This window comes from Callionymus lyra, chromosome 10 (genome assembly GCF_982586985.1).
Source record: "Callionymus lyra chromosome 10, fCalLyr1.hap1.1, whole genome shotgun sequence".
Lineage (NCBI taxonomy): Eukaryota > Metazoa > Chordata > Actinopteri > Syngnathiformes > Callionymidae > Callionymus > Callionymus lyra.
Window position 1 is genome coordinate 25,548,589 of NC_141827.1, and position 15,072 is coordinate 25,563,660.

At 38.0% G+C, this 15,072-nt stretch overlaps 2 protein-coding genes across 2 annotated transcripts in view; both read left to right on the top strand.

Annotated features, from left to right (window-relative positions):
- The first annotated feature begins 2,123 nt into the window (after positions 1-2,123).
- hrh1 (histamine receptor H1) lies at positions 2,124-4,422 on the top strand. Its single transcript, XM_087800888.1, has one exon. It carries the CDS (start codon positions 2,208-2,210, stop codon positions 3,795-3,797), a length of 1,590 nt encoding a protein of 529 aa, XP_087657014.1. The 5' UTR covers positions 2,124-2,207; the 3' UTR covers positions 3,798-4,422.
- A 3,834-nt stretch (positions 4,423-8,256) lies between these two features.
- atg7 (ATG7 autophagy related 7 homolog (S. cerevisiae)) overlaps positions 8,257-15,072 on the top strand; it is a 50,609-nt gene continuing 43,793 nt past the window's right edge. The window contains exons 1-8 of the mRNA XM_087800986.1: positions 8,257-8,726; positions 9,237-9,435; positions 11,821-11,875; positions 12,175-12,292; positions 12,389-12,466; positions 12,539-12,655; positions 13,047-13,187; positions 13,261-13,349. Coding sequence (XP_087657112.1) covers positions 9,261-9,435; positions 11,821-11,875; positions 12,175-12,292; positions 12,389-12,466; positions 12,539-12,655; positions 13,047-13,187; positions 13,261-13,349 — 773 coding nt within the window. The 5' untranslated portion in view covers positions 8,257-8,726; positions 9,237-9,260. The remainder of the gene's footprint in view (positions 8,727-9,236; positions 9,436-11,820; positions 11,876-12,174; positions 12,293-12,388; positions 12,467-12,538; positions 12,656-13,046; positions 13,188-13,260; positions 13,350-15,072) is intronic.

Sequence of the window (15,072 nt, forward strand, 5' to 3'; positions counted from 1 at the left end):
GATAGCTGCAGGAAGAAATTTCAGAGTAATTTGTTCCTTTTTGGAGTTATAGACAAAAATATAAGTATAAGTTGAGTATTTATTAGATCAGACCTGGTTTTCAGAGTGAGATCGGACTATTTTAGTAGGATTTTGTTTTAGACCCCCTGATCAAAGAGACTTCTACTCACGCCTTGAGGAAGTATTTAATAGGTCTGATGATTTTGTTACTGAGGAGGTGTGTTTACCAGGCGTTATGAACACTGTGTGATGTGTGGGATAAGAACCGCTTCATTTTCAAGGCGCTCCAAATTCTCTGCTCCAATTTTAACATTACTCAGTTAATGCAGTACCCACTAGGATAACTAAATTATCCAGTACTACAATTGATTTGGTGCTTCTGACAGATAAATCAAAATTTCTAATTATTATGGGTTATGGATTTTGTGCTAAGTGACCACTCCTTAATTTTCTGTACTCGTAAGATCCAGAAATCAGCTCTGGGTTACCATAACTCAGTCAGAATAAGATCAATGAAGTCTCACAGTGGAGTTACAGTGCGGTGTCCCCCAAGGGAGCATCTTAGGGCCTCTGCTCTTTTGGATTTATATAAATGACATAAAAAAACAGCCTGTGAAAATAGTTTTTGCCGATGATGCTGCAATACTGGCCTCGCATCGGGCCAAAAAAAAAACGGAGGTCGAGAAACACTTTAGTCTGCAGCTTGGTAAAATCAACTCATGGCTGATGGACAATAGGCTGTCACTACATATTGGGAAAACTGAATCAATCCTTTTAGGTTAGAGTAACCACTTAGCAAGATCCCAAGATTAGAGTATAATGTTGGGGGATTGTGATATCACAGTGAAAGAGGAGGTGACCTATCTGGGATGTATTCTGGACTGCAGATTATCAGTAGAAAAAATGGCACTGAAAGTGATTTCAAAAGTAAAGTCAGCAAGTTTTTAAGCTATACTATCCACTTTCTTGAACAGAAGGGCCCTGGAAATCCTATCAGGAGCTCAGTGTCACTATGATTATGCCTGTTCCTCTTGGTACGCTGCTATCCCCAAAATACCTAAAACCAGGCTTCAGTCTGCTCAAAAAAAAATTGATAAGAATAATTCTCAAGTAGCACCCCAGAACTCACCTCCTCCCAGAACATTTTGACAGCCTTAAATGGCTCAGAATTGAGGAGTGCGTTACTCAAATTAAACTATGTATGGTGTAAAGGATTTTAAAATAATGCTGCCCCAGATTACTTGAAAAGTTAGTGATGTTCACGACAATACCACCAGGGGGAGATCCTTTAATCTGGTTCCTGTGTGGCTTAAAATAAATGTAGTTTAAAATACATTCAGATATATTATATATTTTTTTTCATTTTTTAATGTTGTTTTTATAGATATAGCACTTTGGAATTGTCTCCCTACCCCAATTTATGCATGGAGGCACACCCACTTGATTCTCCTTGACATTATACACACACTCTCGCTCTCTCACGATGGGAATAAGCCTGGGCTTTCTTGTGTTTTCATCCCTTTGGCAGCAGATGTGTCTATGTATGTGGAAACGTTGTGCTGTTGTCAATAAAGACCTTAATCAATCAAAAACAAAAACGCTGTGTGTAGCATAAACTTCGGCCTTTTTTTTAAAAGATTTTTGGAACAATTTCTCAGGTTGATACTTCATTATAAAAGGGAAAGTCAGCTATTTGGATGTTATTCGATGTGTCTTTGTGGACGAGAAGGATTAAGAAAAGTGGCCATTAGTTTCTGCCTGTTTCAATAAGGGTGAGTAGAAAATTAGTGAAATTTGGGTGAATTCTCACTTAAAATAACTTCCCTTTTTACAGTTTAATCAAGTCTACCAAAGCTGTATCAATGCTTATATTTAAAGAGTACCTTTCTCAAAAAAATATACATATATTTCTGACTAGTCTACATAAAGAAAATCATCTTAAAATATATATTTTTAGGTCTTAACCCACTGACAAACAAACACCTGTGTCACTGTCACTGATGTACATCGTCATGTGTCTAACTTGTCTTCCTTTTTTTTTCAGGGATAAAGCGACTGTTGGATTTAAAAAAAACAAATATGACCTGATATGAAAACAGGGAGGAGGAAAAGGATGTATCACAGTGGGGGAGATTGATCGGTGCGACGATTAGTCATCTAGCCGCTGAGGATGAGCTGACTGTTTAGCGCTGTCTTTTCTACCTATCATGATGGAATTGGGTGTGTCATCCACCGCGTGCCCCCCACAGCTCACCGCAAACGCCAATGACAGCTGTTGTGGTCCTTGCAATAACAATTCGACAAGGATTAGTCCCACTTTCTCGCCACATGTACACATTCACAAATCCCTGCTGGGAGTCACACTAGGCTTCCTCTCCCTCCTCACCGTCTTCATGAACCTGCTGGTGCTCTATGCTGTGAAAAAGGAGAAGAGCCTGCACACGGTGGGAAACCTCTACATTGTCAGCCTGTCTTTGGCGGATTTGATCGTGGGCGCCACCGTGATGCCTCTTAACCTGGTGTATCTATTGGACGACCAGTGGCGGCTAGGTCGGGCCGTTTGCCAGTTTTGGCTCATCATGGACTACGTGGCGAGCACCGCCTCCATCTTTAGCTTGTTTATTCTCTGTTTGGACCGGTATCGCTCCGTCAAACAGCCGCTGAAGTATCTAAAGCACCGAACCAGAAGAAAAGCAAGTGCAATGATCTCCGGAGCATGGCTGCTGTCAGTGATGTGGATCATTCCTATTCTGGGATGGCGTTCCTTCACTAATGTTGACCCCAAACCGGAGGAGGAAAACCAGTGTGACACCGACTTCCGCTTCGTCACATGGTTTAAGGTCGTAACAGCGGTATTCAATTTTTATGTTCCCTCCATTCTGATGTTGTGGTTTTACTCCTACATCTACTTGGCAGTGAGGCAACATCTCCGGGACAGAGAAAGGATCATTCACCCCACTGATTCATTCGAGGAAAATGAAAATGAACAAATGGCGGGTGATAGAAACGCATCCAACTCACCCAAAAAGAGCTGTCAGCTTCCGCTGAAACTTTCTAAAAAGGAGCATCTGCTCGACCAGAACACACTCGATCAGACTTATTTTCTGCAGGATGTTGCTAAAAGGAAAAGTGCTCCCTCCAGATCTCACAGAGATTCCGGCGCACAAAACCAGCAGACGTCATTCCTCACCATGACAACAAAGCAACTTAAGGCAGTGAAGAAATCCTGTGTGGGAACAAAGACAGATATTGCAACTCAACCACAGGTGCCTCAAGACGCCTGTTCGGAAGTCATTATTAAAAACAAACCTCAACAATGTTCGGATGACGTCAAAACCACCAAATCACCCGAGGATATCTGTGACATTACCCAGGTGCAAGACATGCAGACGTACCCATCTGTGCTGCTCAAGGACTTTGACAGGCAGACCCTGCCGTGGCCAGAGAGGGATCTCAGAGACGTCGAAGAGGACACCGCTAATGAGGTGACACTGAAGCAGACGTGGCAAAGGTTCATTGAACTTTCGCGTCAGCGAATCCAAAGTCTGAGGATCCACAAGGAGCACAAGGCTGCCAAACAGTTGGGCTTCATCATCGCTGCGTTCCTGCTGTGCTGGATTCCTTACTTCATAACGTTCATGGTCATGGCCGTCTGCAGGAAGTGTGTGCACCACGACCTCCACATGTTCACCATCTGGCTCGGGTACATGAACTCCACCCTCAACCCTTTCATATACCCACTGTGCAACAGGAACTTTAAACGTGTTTTCAAAAACATTCTGCATATTCCATTTTGACTTGTCTTTTTTCTGTAAAAAACAAAAATCCAAATGACTTCAGAATTGCACATGCTTATCCAGTATCACATATACAAATAAAAACAAACAAAAAAAAGTGTTATGGGTCATTGTATGAAACCGGTGCCATTTCTTCTTTACATTAAAAAGACTAACATTGTTTTTCATAGAGCAGATTGACCACCCTGTACCTGATCAGACCATTTCTATCCGAGACTTAAATAACTTTTAAAAACAGTCAATTATAATCTTCAAAAGCTTCCGGGATTGACGACAAGTGGTGACAGACCCTGATGTTTGACCAATCGCAGCAGAATGGGCGTGGTTATGGTAGACAAGATTTAATATCAAGTAAAACAAAAAGTTTTCAGTGGGCGGGGCTTAAGATAATTTTCTAATGTAATATTTCAGTTAAAAGTGACACATACTGATGAGTACAATAGAGGTCCCAGATCTATTTAAGACACACTTAAATCAACACATTTGTTGCCCTTTAAGAAAAAAAAAAGCTTTCAAATCTGTTGTGTGGTTTATTTGGTTAAGCTTAATAGACTCTATTTTACTACCGAAAGCAACAAATAAAAATAATGTCAACCTGCATGTGATGACTGATGTCAACTGTCTGTTAAAGCCCCAATTCATAACATTGTTTTTCTTGCTCTCCCCAGTGTCAGAACATTGTAAATGTTATTTCATAGCTTCTCTGTGCAGTTTTTAGATCACTGTTTATTCACTTTTTACATAACAAAATAAAGGTTCTTGTTGTGTAGGTTTGTGGTTTGAAGAAACTACTTCATATGAAAACCCTGTCTCTGAGCCATCGCTGTAAAGCAGTTTGTTGGTCATGTAACGCTCACAGGCATGAGTTTAAAATTAAACTAAGCATGACGAAAAATATGAAGAAAGATATAAATATGTAACAAATGCTTCTTTAGGTGCTATGGGGTGCAAAGTACAATTTACAGTTCTGACCCTTTTAATACATTTTGACCAAATTTCACTATTTCAAGAGCTTATGAAATGACATGAAAGTTTTTCGGAACAAAGTATAGCATGAGTTACGACAACTGTGACGGAAAAAAATATTCATTACATTAATAAAAACTGTAAGTATTTATATTTAATTTTTAATTTCATATCATATTTTTCAATGCTTAGCAACAAGTTTGTTTCTGGTTTATTCATTTTAGTTGATAATCGAACCGATTTTAATGTAAGAAATTATGATTGTCTTTTATGTCTCCTGTTCCTTTTTTTTCAGATAATGCAAGGCGTAATGAAGATATTCTGTTTTCAAATAAAGCACTTTTTTCCCAACCTTAGTTTCATTTAATGGCTCATTTTAAAATACTATATATCAAATATATCAAATTACAATCATGTTGCACTTCACACAGGTGTCTCATGCCTCTTTCCCTAGTTAGCTTGGATAAACTCCACAAACCTACCATCCCAAATAGTGAATGGATTTCAAAAATGCCTCGTTTATTTTTCTGATTGAAATTGCATATTTAAAACAGCAGCTGCAATTCCAGCACTATTTTTCTCATTGTTGTCAAACAAACTAAAAGCCAAGTGTGAGTCACTGCCTGGAACCGTGTGGGCTTTCGAGGAGGAGGAGTGAGATAAGTTTTGATCTCACTGGAACCAGAAATGTCAACATCACGGAGAGAGCCAAGGTTCCGGCACACCAAGTAATATGGAGCTAAGAGAACTTCAGTCCATGAGTTGACAAATGAAGAAGAAAAACACACAATACAAGAAAGATAATCCTTTATTTGTCCCTTTAAACACAAACAAACAAAACTTTGTTCGGGTAAATGGAAGCAGTGTAAGGAAATGGTAAGAAACTAAACAAATCCTGGATGAATTGACGAATGTCAGACTACCTGTTACCATGGCAACAACAAAAAAATGGCTGCATCTGCTGTAAAATATACAGAACAATGCTTTTAGTTGGAACATACACTTAAGTGAAATAAAACACTATTCATCAGTTCAATACATTCTTAATTGGGATTAAATGTGCGACAAAGTGCTCTCAATTCTGCTCAGAGTTCAGACATCATGCGTCGCTGGAAGAGACTTGTAGCAACGACTATGTGCTTGAACAGACCCCTGCTGCGCTTTCCTCGACACATCCAGATGAACTGTGGCGACCCCATCATGTACCCGCTGCACGCAGTCAGTCAGAGATTTGGTGGAAAAAAACATGTCAATCACGTTTTAGAAAGCCACTGAGGAACGAACATTCAGGAGGGACAACATAAATGATGTCAATCAAAAATCTAACTGTGTGATAATTAATACGTGACAATGATGTGTTTTCTGTAGGAACATATGTATGACAGTATTTTATTGTGGCCCTCATGAAGACCAGATCATGTAGAAACTAACAATTACAGTTTGTGACTCAACTGAACTGTGTAGTTTTTTGAAGACATCTCACCTTTCATGGTATTTGTCAAAGATCGTCTTTAGTTTCTCAGATACTGAATGTAAGGTATTACAAGGTCCTTCAGTTTCTCTTCCTTGTTTAGTTCTGTCATTCCTCTTCTTTTTGTTTACAAAAAAAGGCCCACTTAGGGCATCCACATGTGGCGAGGGGCTTTTCCAACATGGTGATGCTCTTTAACCTTGGCTTCCTTTCTTGTGGGGACACTCTCAGCCCGGTAGTTAAGCGTCCTGATGACACAAATGCTGTGTCTCAAATCGCATACTACTCTTAGTATACTAGAAGTTAGTATGCATCAGTTTAGTGTACGTACTAACTAGTACGCAAATTCTCCACAGATAGTATGTCTCAAATCAAACTCTGCTGCTACACACTAACCGGAAATCACATGACAGCTTCTTCTTCTACTTCTATTTAACGATGTTGCAACCAGCTGTTGGAACGCTATCGACACCTGCTGGCAGCGCGTTTTGAAACTTTGGAAAAAGAAATAAAGAAAAAATATGAGAATCAAAATATTCGCGAGATATTTAAGCTGGTATCAGCACCGAAGACGTGTCATCCTTCTACTGCTGCTGAAAATGCACCTGTAAGTATATGAATATATATGCATATATATATGACGTAAATTACGTTTAAAACGTCATTAAGATGGCGGCTTTTTAGGGTTGTTAGTGTCCATCGAACCATACTCAGTTTTGTGGGCGTGTTAGTACGCCAATTGAGACGCACTAACGCACTGGTCTCGAAAAGCGCTATATAAATAAATATTACTTACTTACTAAAAATACTAACTTTGAGTACGCTAGTATGCGATTTGAGACACAGCAACAGTTTGTGCTAGAAGGTGGTGCTGCGAATCAAAGAGTAAATATTGATCTGTTTTTGTGGGTTTTCTTTGCGATTTCACATTGAGGCACATGTCTGCCTCCCAAGTTAACTGTGCAGAACAGAAAGGCTAAGACATTATCCTTGACATCTTCGTGGAGGCCTCAAGTTATCTGAACCAGTAGCTTGGTGCTTGTCCCTTAAAGGAAGTTAGAACATTGTTCTCTACCTCCTCCGTGTATACATTAGCCAGAATGACAGGAGAACTTATAAATATGTGCTACTGACTTAAGGTTTTACGGGAGCGATTTTCTTGATATTTTGTAAATCCATACATGCACAGGGCAGCCCTCTACGGGGTTTAATATCTAATACAATGTTCGTTCAATCACCCCTTTTTTTCCAGTTGTTGAAATGGGTTGATTACCTTCTTCTTATAGATGTTGGTGAGATCTTGTTTGACAAGTCTTGTATGTCTCTGAGGAGGGTTCTTACTTTTCTGCAACACTACACAGTCCAGTTGACTCACTTCAGAACCATTTGAAAATGCATGAATGGGACCCTACACGGAAATTTTATTTTGTATACATTTTTATTAATCATTACTAGTTCAACTCATGATATGATTATATAATTTTTGTTTTTGGACCTTTGTCCTCCGTTTTTGTCATTTTGTAAGTATTGTCCCACAGTAAGATTTGAGTGAATATAAAAGATACTCAGGGAAAAAGTACTTTCATATTGGAAAAAAAAAAAAATATATTATACAATCCAACCACAAGTTTAGCACCTTTAGCTTTACTTATTAGATTACTTCTGTAGCTTTTTTTAATTTAAATTTTGACAACATATTTAGGCTTTTGCTTCTTTATTTTTGCTAAAAGGCCCCTTATAACAGTCACTGCAAACTTACTTACTTACTCATATAATTATGGTTGTGTCATATATACCCTTTTTTTTTCAATCTATAAATACACCCAAATTATAAAGAAAGAAGTTGCTCATGCCACTCGTATTTTCTCAAGTTTATTTTATTTTATTTTTATGGAATATATTATGACCATCTCTCAATTGTACACACCAACAAAAATATTTGCAAAGTATTTTTTAAGTACAATTTAAAGAAGATAAAATGATCTTTTCGTATTTCTTGACCCACATACCAGACATATTTTCCGGAATGGTGTGACGGAGCCTCGTCACAGACCCAACAGACTGGTTGTTCACCGCGTTGATCAATCGCAACAATTCATGGATTAACCAACACATTTTTCATTTTACCTCGAACCAAATATTTTCGCTATACATTTACTGCATCACAAAGTGCTCGTAATCTCTCGCGCGGCCCCTACGTCACATATAAAGTGACCTGACACGGAAGCTGGGCTGCTAAACATGTGAACAGAGTTTTTTACTTCGAAATGAAAGGAAACGGCGCTTATAAATTCCTCTCCGTCTTCTCCTGTTTCGCCGTGTGTGCCTTCTTGTTTATGTTCGTGTTCTTCATTTTTTATTCGATGCTCATGGCTCCTTGAAGTATAGAGATCGATTTCAGCTAAGCTAACCGGACTGCTAACATTTACCCAGACTGCTTTGCACTGTTGACATCTTCCGTGCTCGCGTAATCAACCAGGAAGTCGCTTTCGGTGAGTTTTTAAAAAATGACATTTTTGTCTTTTCTTAAGCATCACATGTCATATTTTGAGCGATACGTCGGTAGTGGGTGATGTTTATGTATGCGAGGATTATATGGACTTGTGTTATTTTTGTTACCTCTGCTGCTAAAGCTGAGAGAATGAAAACATTACACTTTATAGTATAATGTCATGCTATTTTTAAAAAGCAATATTCATACGAAAATATGCACACTAGGCATGGATATGGACAAGTAACCAGTTCGTTATAGTCTGCGAGTTTGTGAGTGGTTGTCTGTTCCCTGTGATCTACTGGCTATCTTTCCAGGATGTCCTTACTGTCTCCTTCTATTCCACTTTACAAGTTCCTTGTTTTGGGGGAATGAACAGAAGTTAACATGTAATGTAAATGTTGCAAAAAGTCTTGTCACCTTTTAAAAGAAATGAATGTACTTATTAATGTGTATTTGCTTTGATACAGTTTAAATAAACAATCTAATGTTATGAAATACAATTGAACAGTGAGAAAGGATTAAGGAAGTTGCGATGTCAGGTGACGGCAATGAAGCCGGGGCCTCGTCCTTGGAAGACACCAGGCTTCAGTTTGCTCCATTCAGTAGTGCTCTGGAGGCTGGATTCTGGCATCAACTTACCCAGAAGAAGCTCAACGACTACAGATTGGATGAGAGTCCTAAATGCATCAAAGGGTACTATTACAATGGTGAGAAAATATCCTTTTCCAAAGCACTTATTCTCATTTCTCTTTCCTTATCTGTTACATGGTGGCAAATATTAATTCATCTCCTCTATTAGAAACCACAACTGAAACACTATTATTATTACTTTTTGTAATTTAATTATTTAGTACATAACTTGTATAATTTAAATTTAAACTTAATTGACCCTTCACTACGATTTAAAAAACAACAACAACATATAATACTGCAGTAGAAACTTATCAAGTACACTTGTCGCCTGCCAGAGTTCAACACTGTATCCTTCTTCCAGTAAAACCAGAATTGAATCTCTTAAGTTAATAGTTATTATTTAATTCCAATTATTTTTTGTAGTGTATATATAACACTGTTTTTCCACGAAGTTGATCCTATTGCAACAGGATAGGAATGAAGACAGTAAATATACATGTACAGTATGGAGATACTCGATACATATATATATATATATATATTTATTTATATATACAGTGCCTTGCGAAAGTATTCGGCCCCCTTGAACCTTTCAACATTTCGCCACATTTCAGGCTTCAAACATAAAGATATAAAATTTTAATTTTTTGTCATGAATCAACAACAAGTGGGACACAATCGTGAAGTTGAACGAAATTTATTGGATAATTTAAACTTTTTTAACAAATAAAAAATTGAAAAGTGGGGCGTGCAATATTATTCGGCCCCTTTACTTTCAGTGCAGCAAACTCACTCCAGAAGTTCAGTGAGGATCTTTGAATGATCCAATGTTGTCCTAAATGACTGATGATGATAAATAGAATGCACCTGTGTGTAATCAAGTCTCCGTATAAATGCACCTGCTCTTTGATAGTCTCAGGGTTCTGTTTAAAGCGCAGAGAGAACCATGAAGACAAAGGAACACACCAGGCAGGTCCGAGATACTGTTGTGGAGAAGTTTAAAGCCGGATTTGGATACAAAAAGATTTCCCAAGCTTTAAACATCTCAAGGAGCACTGTGCAAGCAATTATATTGAAATGGAAGGAGTATCAGACCACTGCAAATCTACCAAGACCCGGCCGTACCTCCAAACTTTCATCTCAAACAAGGAGAAGACTGATCAGAGATGCAGCCAAGAGGCCCATGATCACTCTGGATGAACTGCAGATAACTACAGCTGAGGTGGGAGAGTCTGTCCATAGGACAACAATCAGTCGTGCACTGCACAAATCCGGCCTTTATGGAAGAGTGGCATGAAGAAAGCCATTTCTCAAAGATATCCATAAAAAGTCTCGTTTAAAGCCACAAGCCACCTGGGAGACACACCAAACATGTGGAAGAAGGTGCTCTGGTCAGATGAAACCAAAATCGAACTTTTTGGCCACAATGCAAAACGATATGTTTGGCGTAAAAGCAACACAGCTCATCACCCTGAACACACCATCCCCACTGTCAAACATGGTGGTGGCAGAATCATGGTTTGGGCCTGCTTTTCTTCAGCAGGGACAGGGAAGATGGCTAAAATTGATGGGAAGATGGATGGAGCCAAATACAGGACCATTCTGGAAGAAAACCTGTTGGAGTCTGCAAAAGACCTGAGACTGGGACGGAGATTTATCTTCCAACAGGACAATGATCCAAAACATAAAGCCAAATCTACAATGGAATGGTTCACAAATAGACGTATCCAGGTGTTAGAATGGCCAAGTCAAAGTCCAGACCTGAATCCAATCGAGAATCTGTGGAAAGAGCTGAAGACTGCTGTTCACAAACGCTCTCCATCCAACCTCACTGAGCTCGAGCTGTTTTGCAAGGAAGAATGGGCAAGAATTCCAGTCTCTCGATGTGCAAAACTGATAGAGACATACCCCAAGCGACTTGCAGCTGTAATTTCAGCAAAAGGTGGCGCTACAAAGTATTAGCGCAAGGGGGCCGAATAATATTGCACGCCCCACTTTTCATTTTTTTATTTGTTAAAGTTTAAATTATCCAATAAATTTCGTTCCACTTCACGATTGTGTCCCACTTGTTGTTGATTCATGACAAAAAATTAAAATTTTATATCTTTATGTTTGAAGCCTGAAATGTGGCGAAATGTTGAAAGGTTCAAGGGGGCCGAATACTTTCGCAAGGCACTGTGTATATATATATATATATATATACACCTATGTATGTTTAAGCTCTTAACATTTTTGTTAAATGTTATAATCACATTGAACGTCCAATACTTCTTTCAGAACACTTTAATTTACGTTTCCAAATACCAAAAACATTCTGATGTATCTTAAACCTTTGATTATTCATGAAATGGACTGAATGCAAACTAAACCAGTCTCATCAAATGATCCTGCAATCTTAGCTGTAAGCAAATAACTTGTATAAGTTGACAAATTCTTCAACATCTTCTTTTGCTCAACAGGGGATCCAGATGGTTTGCCAACCCGTCTTACTTTGGAGTTCAATGCGTTTGACGTGTGAGTTTTGATGCACAGCATGTATTTTTCTGTCTTCTTTTCTGTTGTTTAGATCAATGATGATAGAATTTTCAAAGCACTAAATATATCTGGACCAAAAATGTTTTTTTTTTTAAAAGGAAGAGGCTTCTGTGTTTTAAGTGAAGTGAATTGGTATTTGTGTGCCTAGCAGTGCATCGAAGCATCCTTTGATGATTCATTAGAAATATGTTTGGACTGTAACTTGAGAAAGGGAGTGATAAAGTGGGAATATATTCGCTTTACGACAACTGCAAACTAATGATGGCATTGTTGCTTAGAGATGGTGCGACGCCTGTTCATTGTTGTCCAGCTATTGGAAAGCTGTACAACACCAACACACGTGATGCCTTCAAGACCACAGATAAGAAAGCACTGCTGGAGAAAGAGGCCGAGCAGGTGAGCAGCATTTTATTTTATTTTTACAATATATTTAAATGTTATTATAAGTGACTTGAATTTATCAGAAGTTTTTGTTTCACGTTTGTTTTGCAGATATGGGAAGCCATTCAATCTGGGGCTGCCCTCAAAGACCCTTCTGTCCTGTGCAGATTCATTCTGCTGACATTTGCAGTAAGTAACACATATAATCAATTCACAGACTTCATTAAGCTGTTTTTTATATTCTCTGTACATCTTTCCTAGGACTTAAAGAAGTATCACTTCTACTATTGGTTCTGCTTCCCTGCACTTTGCTTCCCGGAGGGAATTAAAATCGTCCAGCAGCCGTCAGTCATAGAACAAGTCTTCTCTGAAAAACAGGTACTATTTCTCTATAATGGATTTAATAAAGATGTTGTGTCCGTCTCCATAACATGATACTAAGTTGTTATCGATATGTAATCAAATTTTTATGCATGCCAAAAATCCACAGAAAATGTGACTAAAATGTCATTTATTTACCTTTTTTAAAAAAGGTAACGCTCTTTTTTTTCTTCACCAATGTAATTATTTTGTCAGGAAAATAAAATGGGTAATTTCAATGATATAAGGGCTAGAGACGGGCCTTGTTTTTATTTAGATTATTTTTTAACTCTTTATGAAAGTTTATCTGGTTTATATTTCACCTTAAGTAATTAAAATGGTTTTGTTTATTAACTGCAGTATTTACCGTTTCTGATTGTGAATTTTTAAAAAATCTTATTTAAATTAGATTGCAGCCTTGCAGGAAGCATATGACGGTCTGTGTACCAAGAGGAACACCACAGCTCTGTCTTATTTCCTTCTGAAATACACAGAGGATGGCATCAAAATGGCCTCATTTGATGAGTGGGACACTTTTGCCACAGACAAGGTAAAATGACCTTCATCAACTCATCTACATCAATAATCTGAAACTTAATTTGACTTTTCTTTTTGTCATTTAGGTCACTGTTGGTGTTTATGACCCTTGCACTCTGCCCCAACATCCTGGCTGGCCTTTGAGAAACTTGCTGGTCCTTCTAGCACACCAACGGTACTGACGTCTCTTGCAACATTTTCTGAGCTCATTTGAATAAGAATTAAATAAGAAAAAATTTCCCATCAAAAGGACATCAAGAGATGCCACATAGAAACAAATAAAAAGGAACCGTCGTGATTTCAGGTTGATAATGAAGGTTATAGTTACATTTAGAGCTGATAAGCATGAATGTCAAAATGTATAAATGATGGTTTGATCATTAGCCATGAAGTCTTATTAATTACTCATAATTAATGACTAAAAAGGATTTTCATTAGTATTTTATTGACTCAGAATCACTTTCCATTAAATATATCAGTCAGCCTCCTCTTTCTTGAGATATTCATTTTGATATATTTTTTCATTTTAAAGACTCATTCCTTCAATTAATTGTTATCCACCTTTGTATGAGTTTTTTAATGTGCAGGTGTAGGGCATGGTAGCCAATGGTGACGGCGTAATCCTAAACTGTACAGATTGAATGAGCAACCTTCTCCATTACAGTGTATCGCTAACATCCTTTACTCTCTAATGACAGCTCACACAGTTTCAAGTGATTTCACCATCCACTAATAAAATAAAATCTTTATAAATGTCCTTTTCAAAACTATGATGACATTTTGAACACAGGCCTACCTTTCTTGCATGTCCTGATCACCCCCTTAGTCTCTCCTCATCACACGTCCAAACCATCTGTGCTTCCTAACTTTCTCTCCACATAGATTTCCCTCTGACACACTCATTTTTCATCTTGTCCTCTGTAGTCACTCCCAATGACAACCTCTGCGTCTTTAACGCTGACATTTCTAATTTTGCTCCCTGTCTTTGTGTCGGACTTGATAATCTAGAGGTAAACAATTGCATTTCCTAAGGGGCCACATTATACTCTGAGACCTTTGGCTGACATCAAGCCTAAAGAGAGTAAAACAAAAGAATGAAGAATACGAACCTTGAACTTGCAGGAAAAATTGAAGCGAAACGATGTAATATTTTGACTTTATTGTTATTTCCTTTGTCTTTAAATATGCTTAAATGTTGTATTTAGCAATGGTGCTTAGAAATTATGCCATCGCAGCAACACTCTTTTTCAAAATCAAAAGAAAAAGCATCTTGAGACAAGTCATTTTAATTTATTCTTGAAAAAAGAAATATAAAATAATTTTATGTTTTCTTTCATCAGGCAGCAGTTTGAAGATGACTTATGTAAACCATACATTAAATCAAATCTTAAATTGTGTCTTACATTTTATACCTTGTTTGATCAAGCTGCTCCGAAAATTCAAGACCTGTTGAGGAAGAGAATAGAGTTGTGTAAGAATTGCACCAATAACTGATGTATAATTTCCCAGAACATTCTTGAAATTCCATTTTGCTTCATGTTTAAATTGTCTGATATATTTAAGATCAACTAATATAAAAACCCAACTCTCCTGACTCACTCACATGTTTCAAATGTTGAAGTCTTCCTCTCCAAGATACAGTAATTCCCTCATCATGACCATGTTTTGAACTTATTACTTTATAAAGTTCTCCACTGTCGGAAATCCCAGCAAATGAGAGGTTACGAGGGTTAACATAATAATGGCTTCACTTCTCCTCCAGCCAGCTGTAATCACGCCCCGCTTTGTTTAAACAACGAGGTGGAGACTTCCGGGTTGATGACGCACTATGACAAACCTCAATTCTTGACCAACTACAGCAGAGTGGGTGTGGTTGTGGTAAACAAGATATAATCTCC

Bases quoted from the DNA above. Each gene is read 5' to 3' on its own strand.
- hrh1 (XM_087800888.1), top strand. From the start codon at position 2,208: ATGATGGAATTGGGTGTGTCATCCACCGCGTGCCCCCCACAGCTCACC.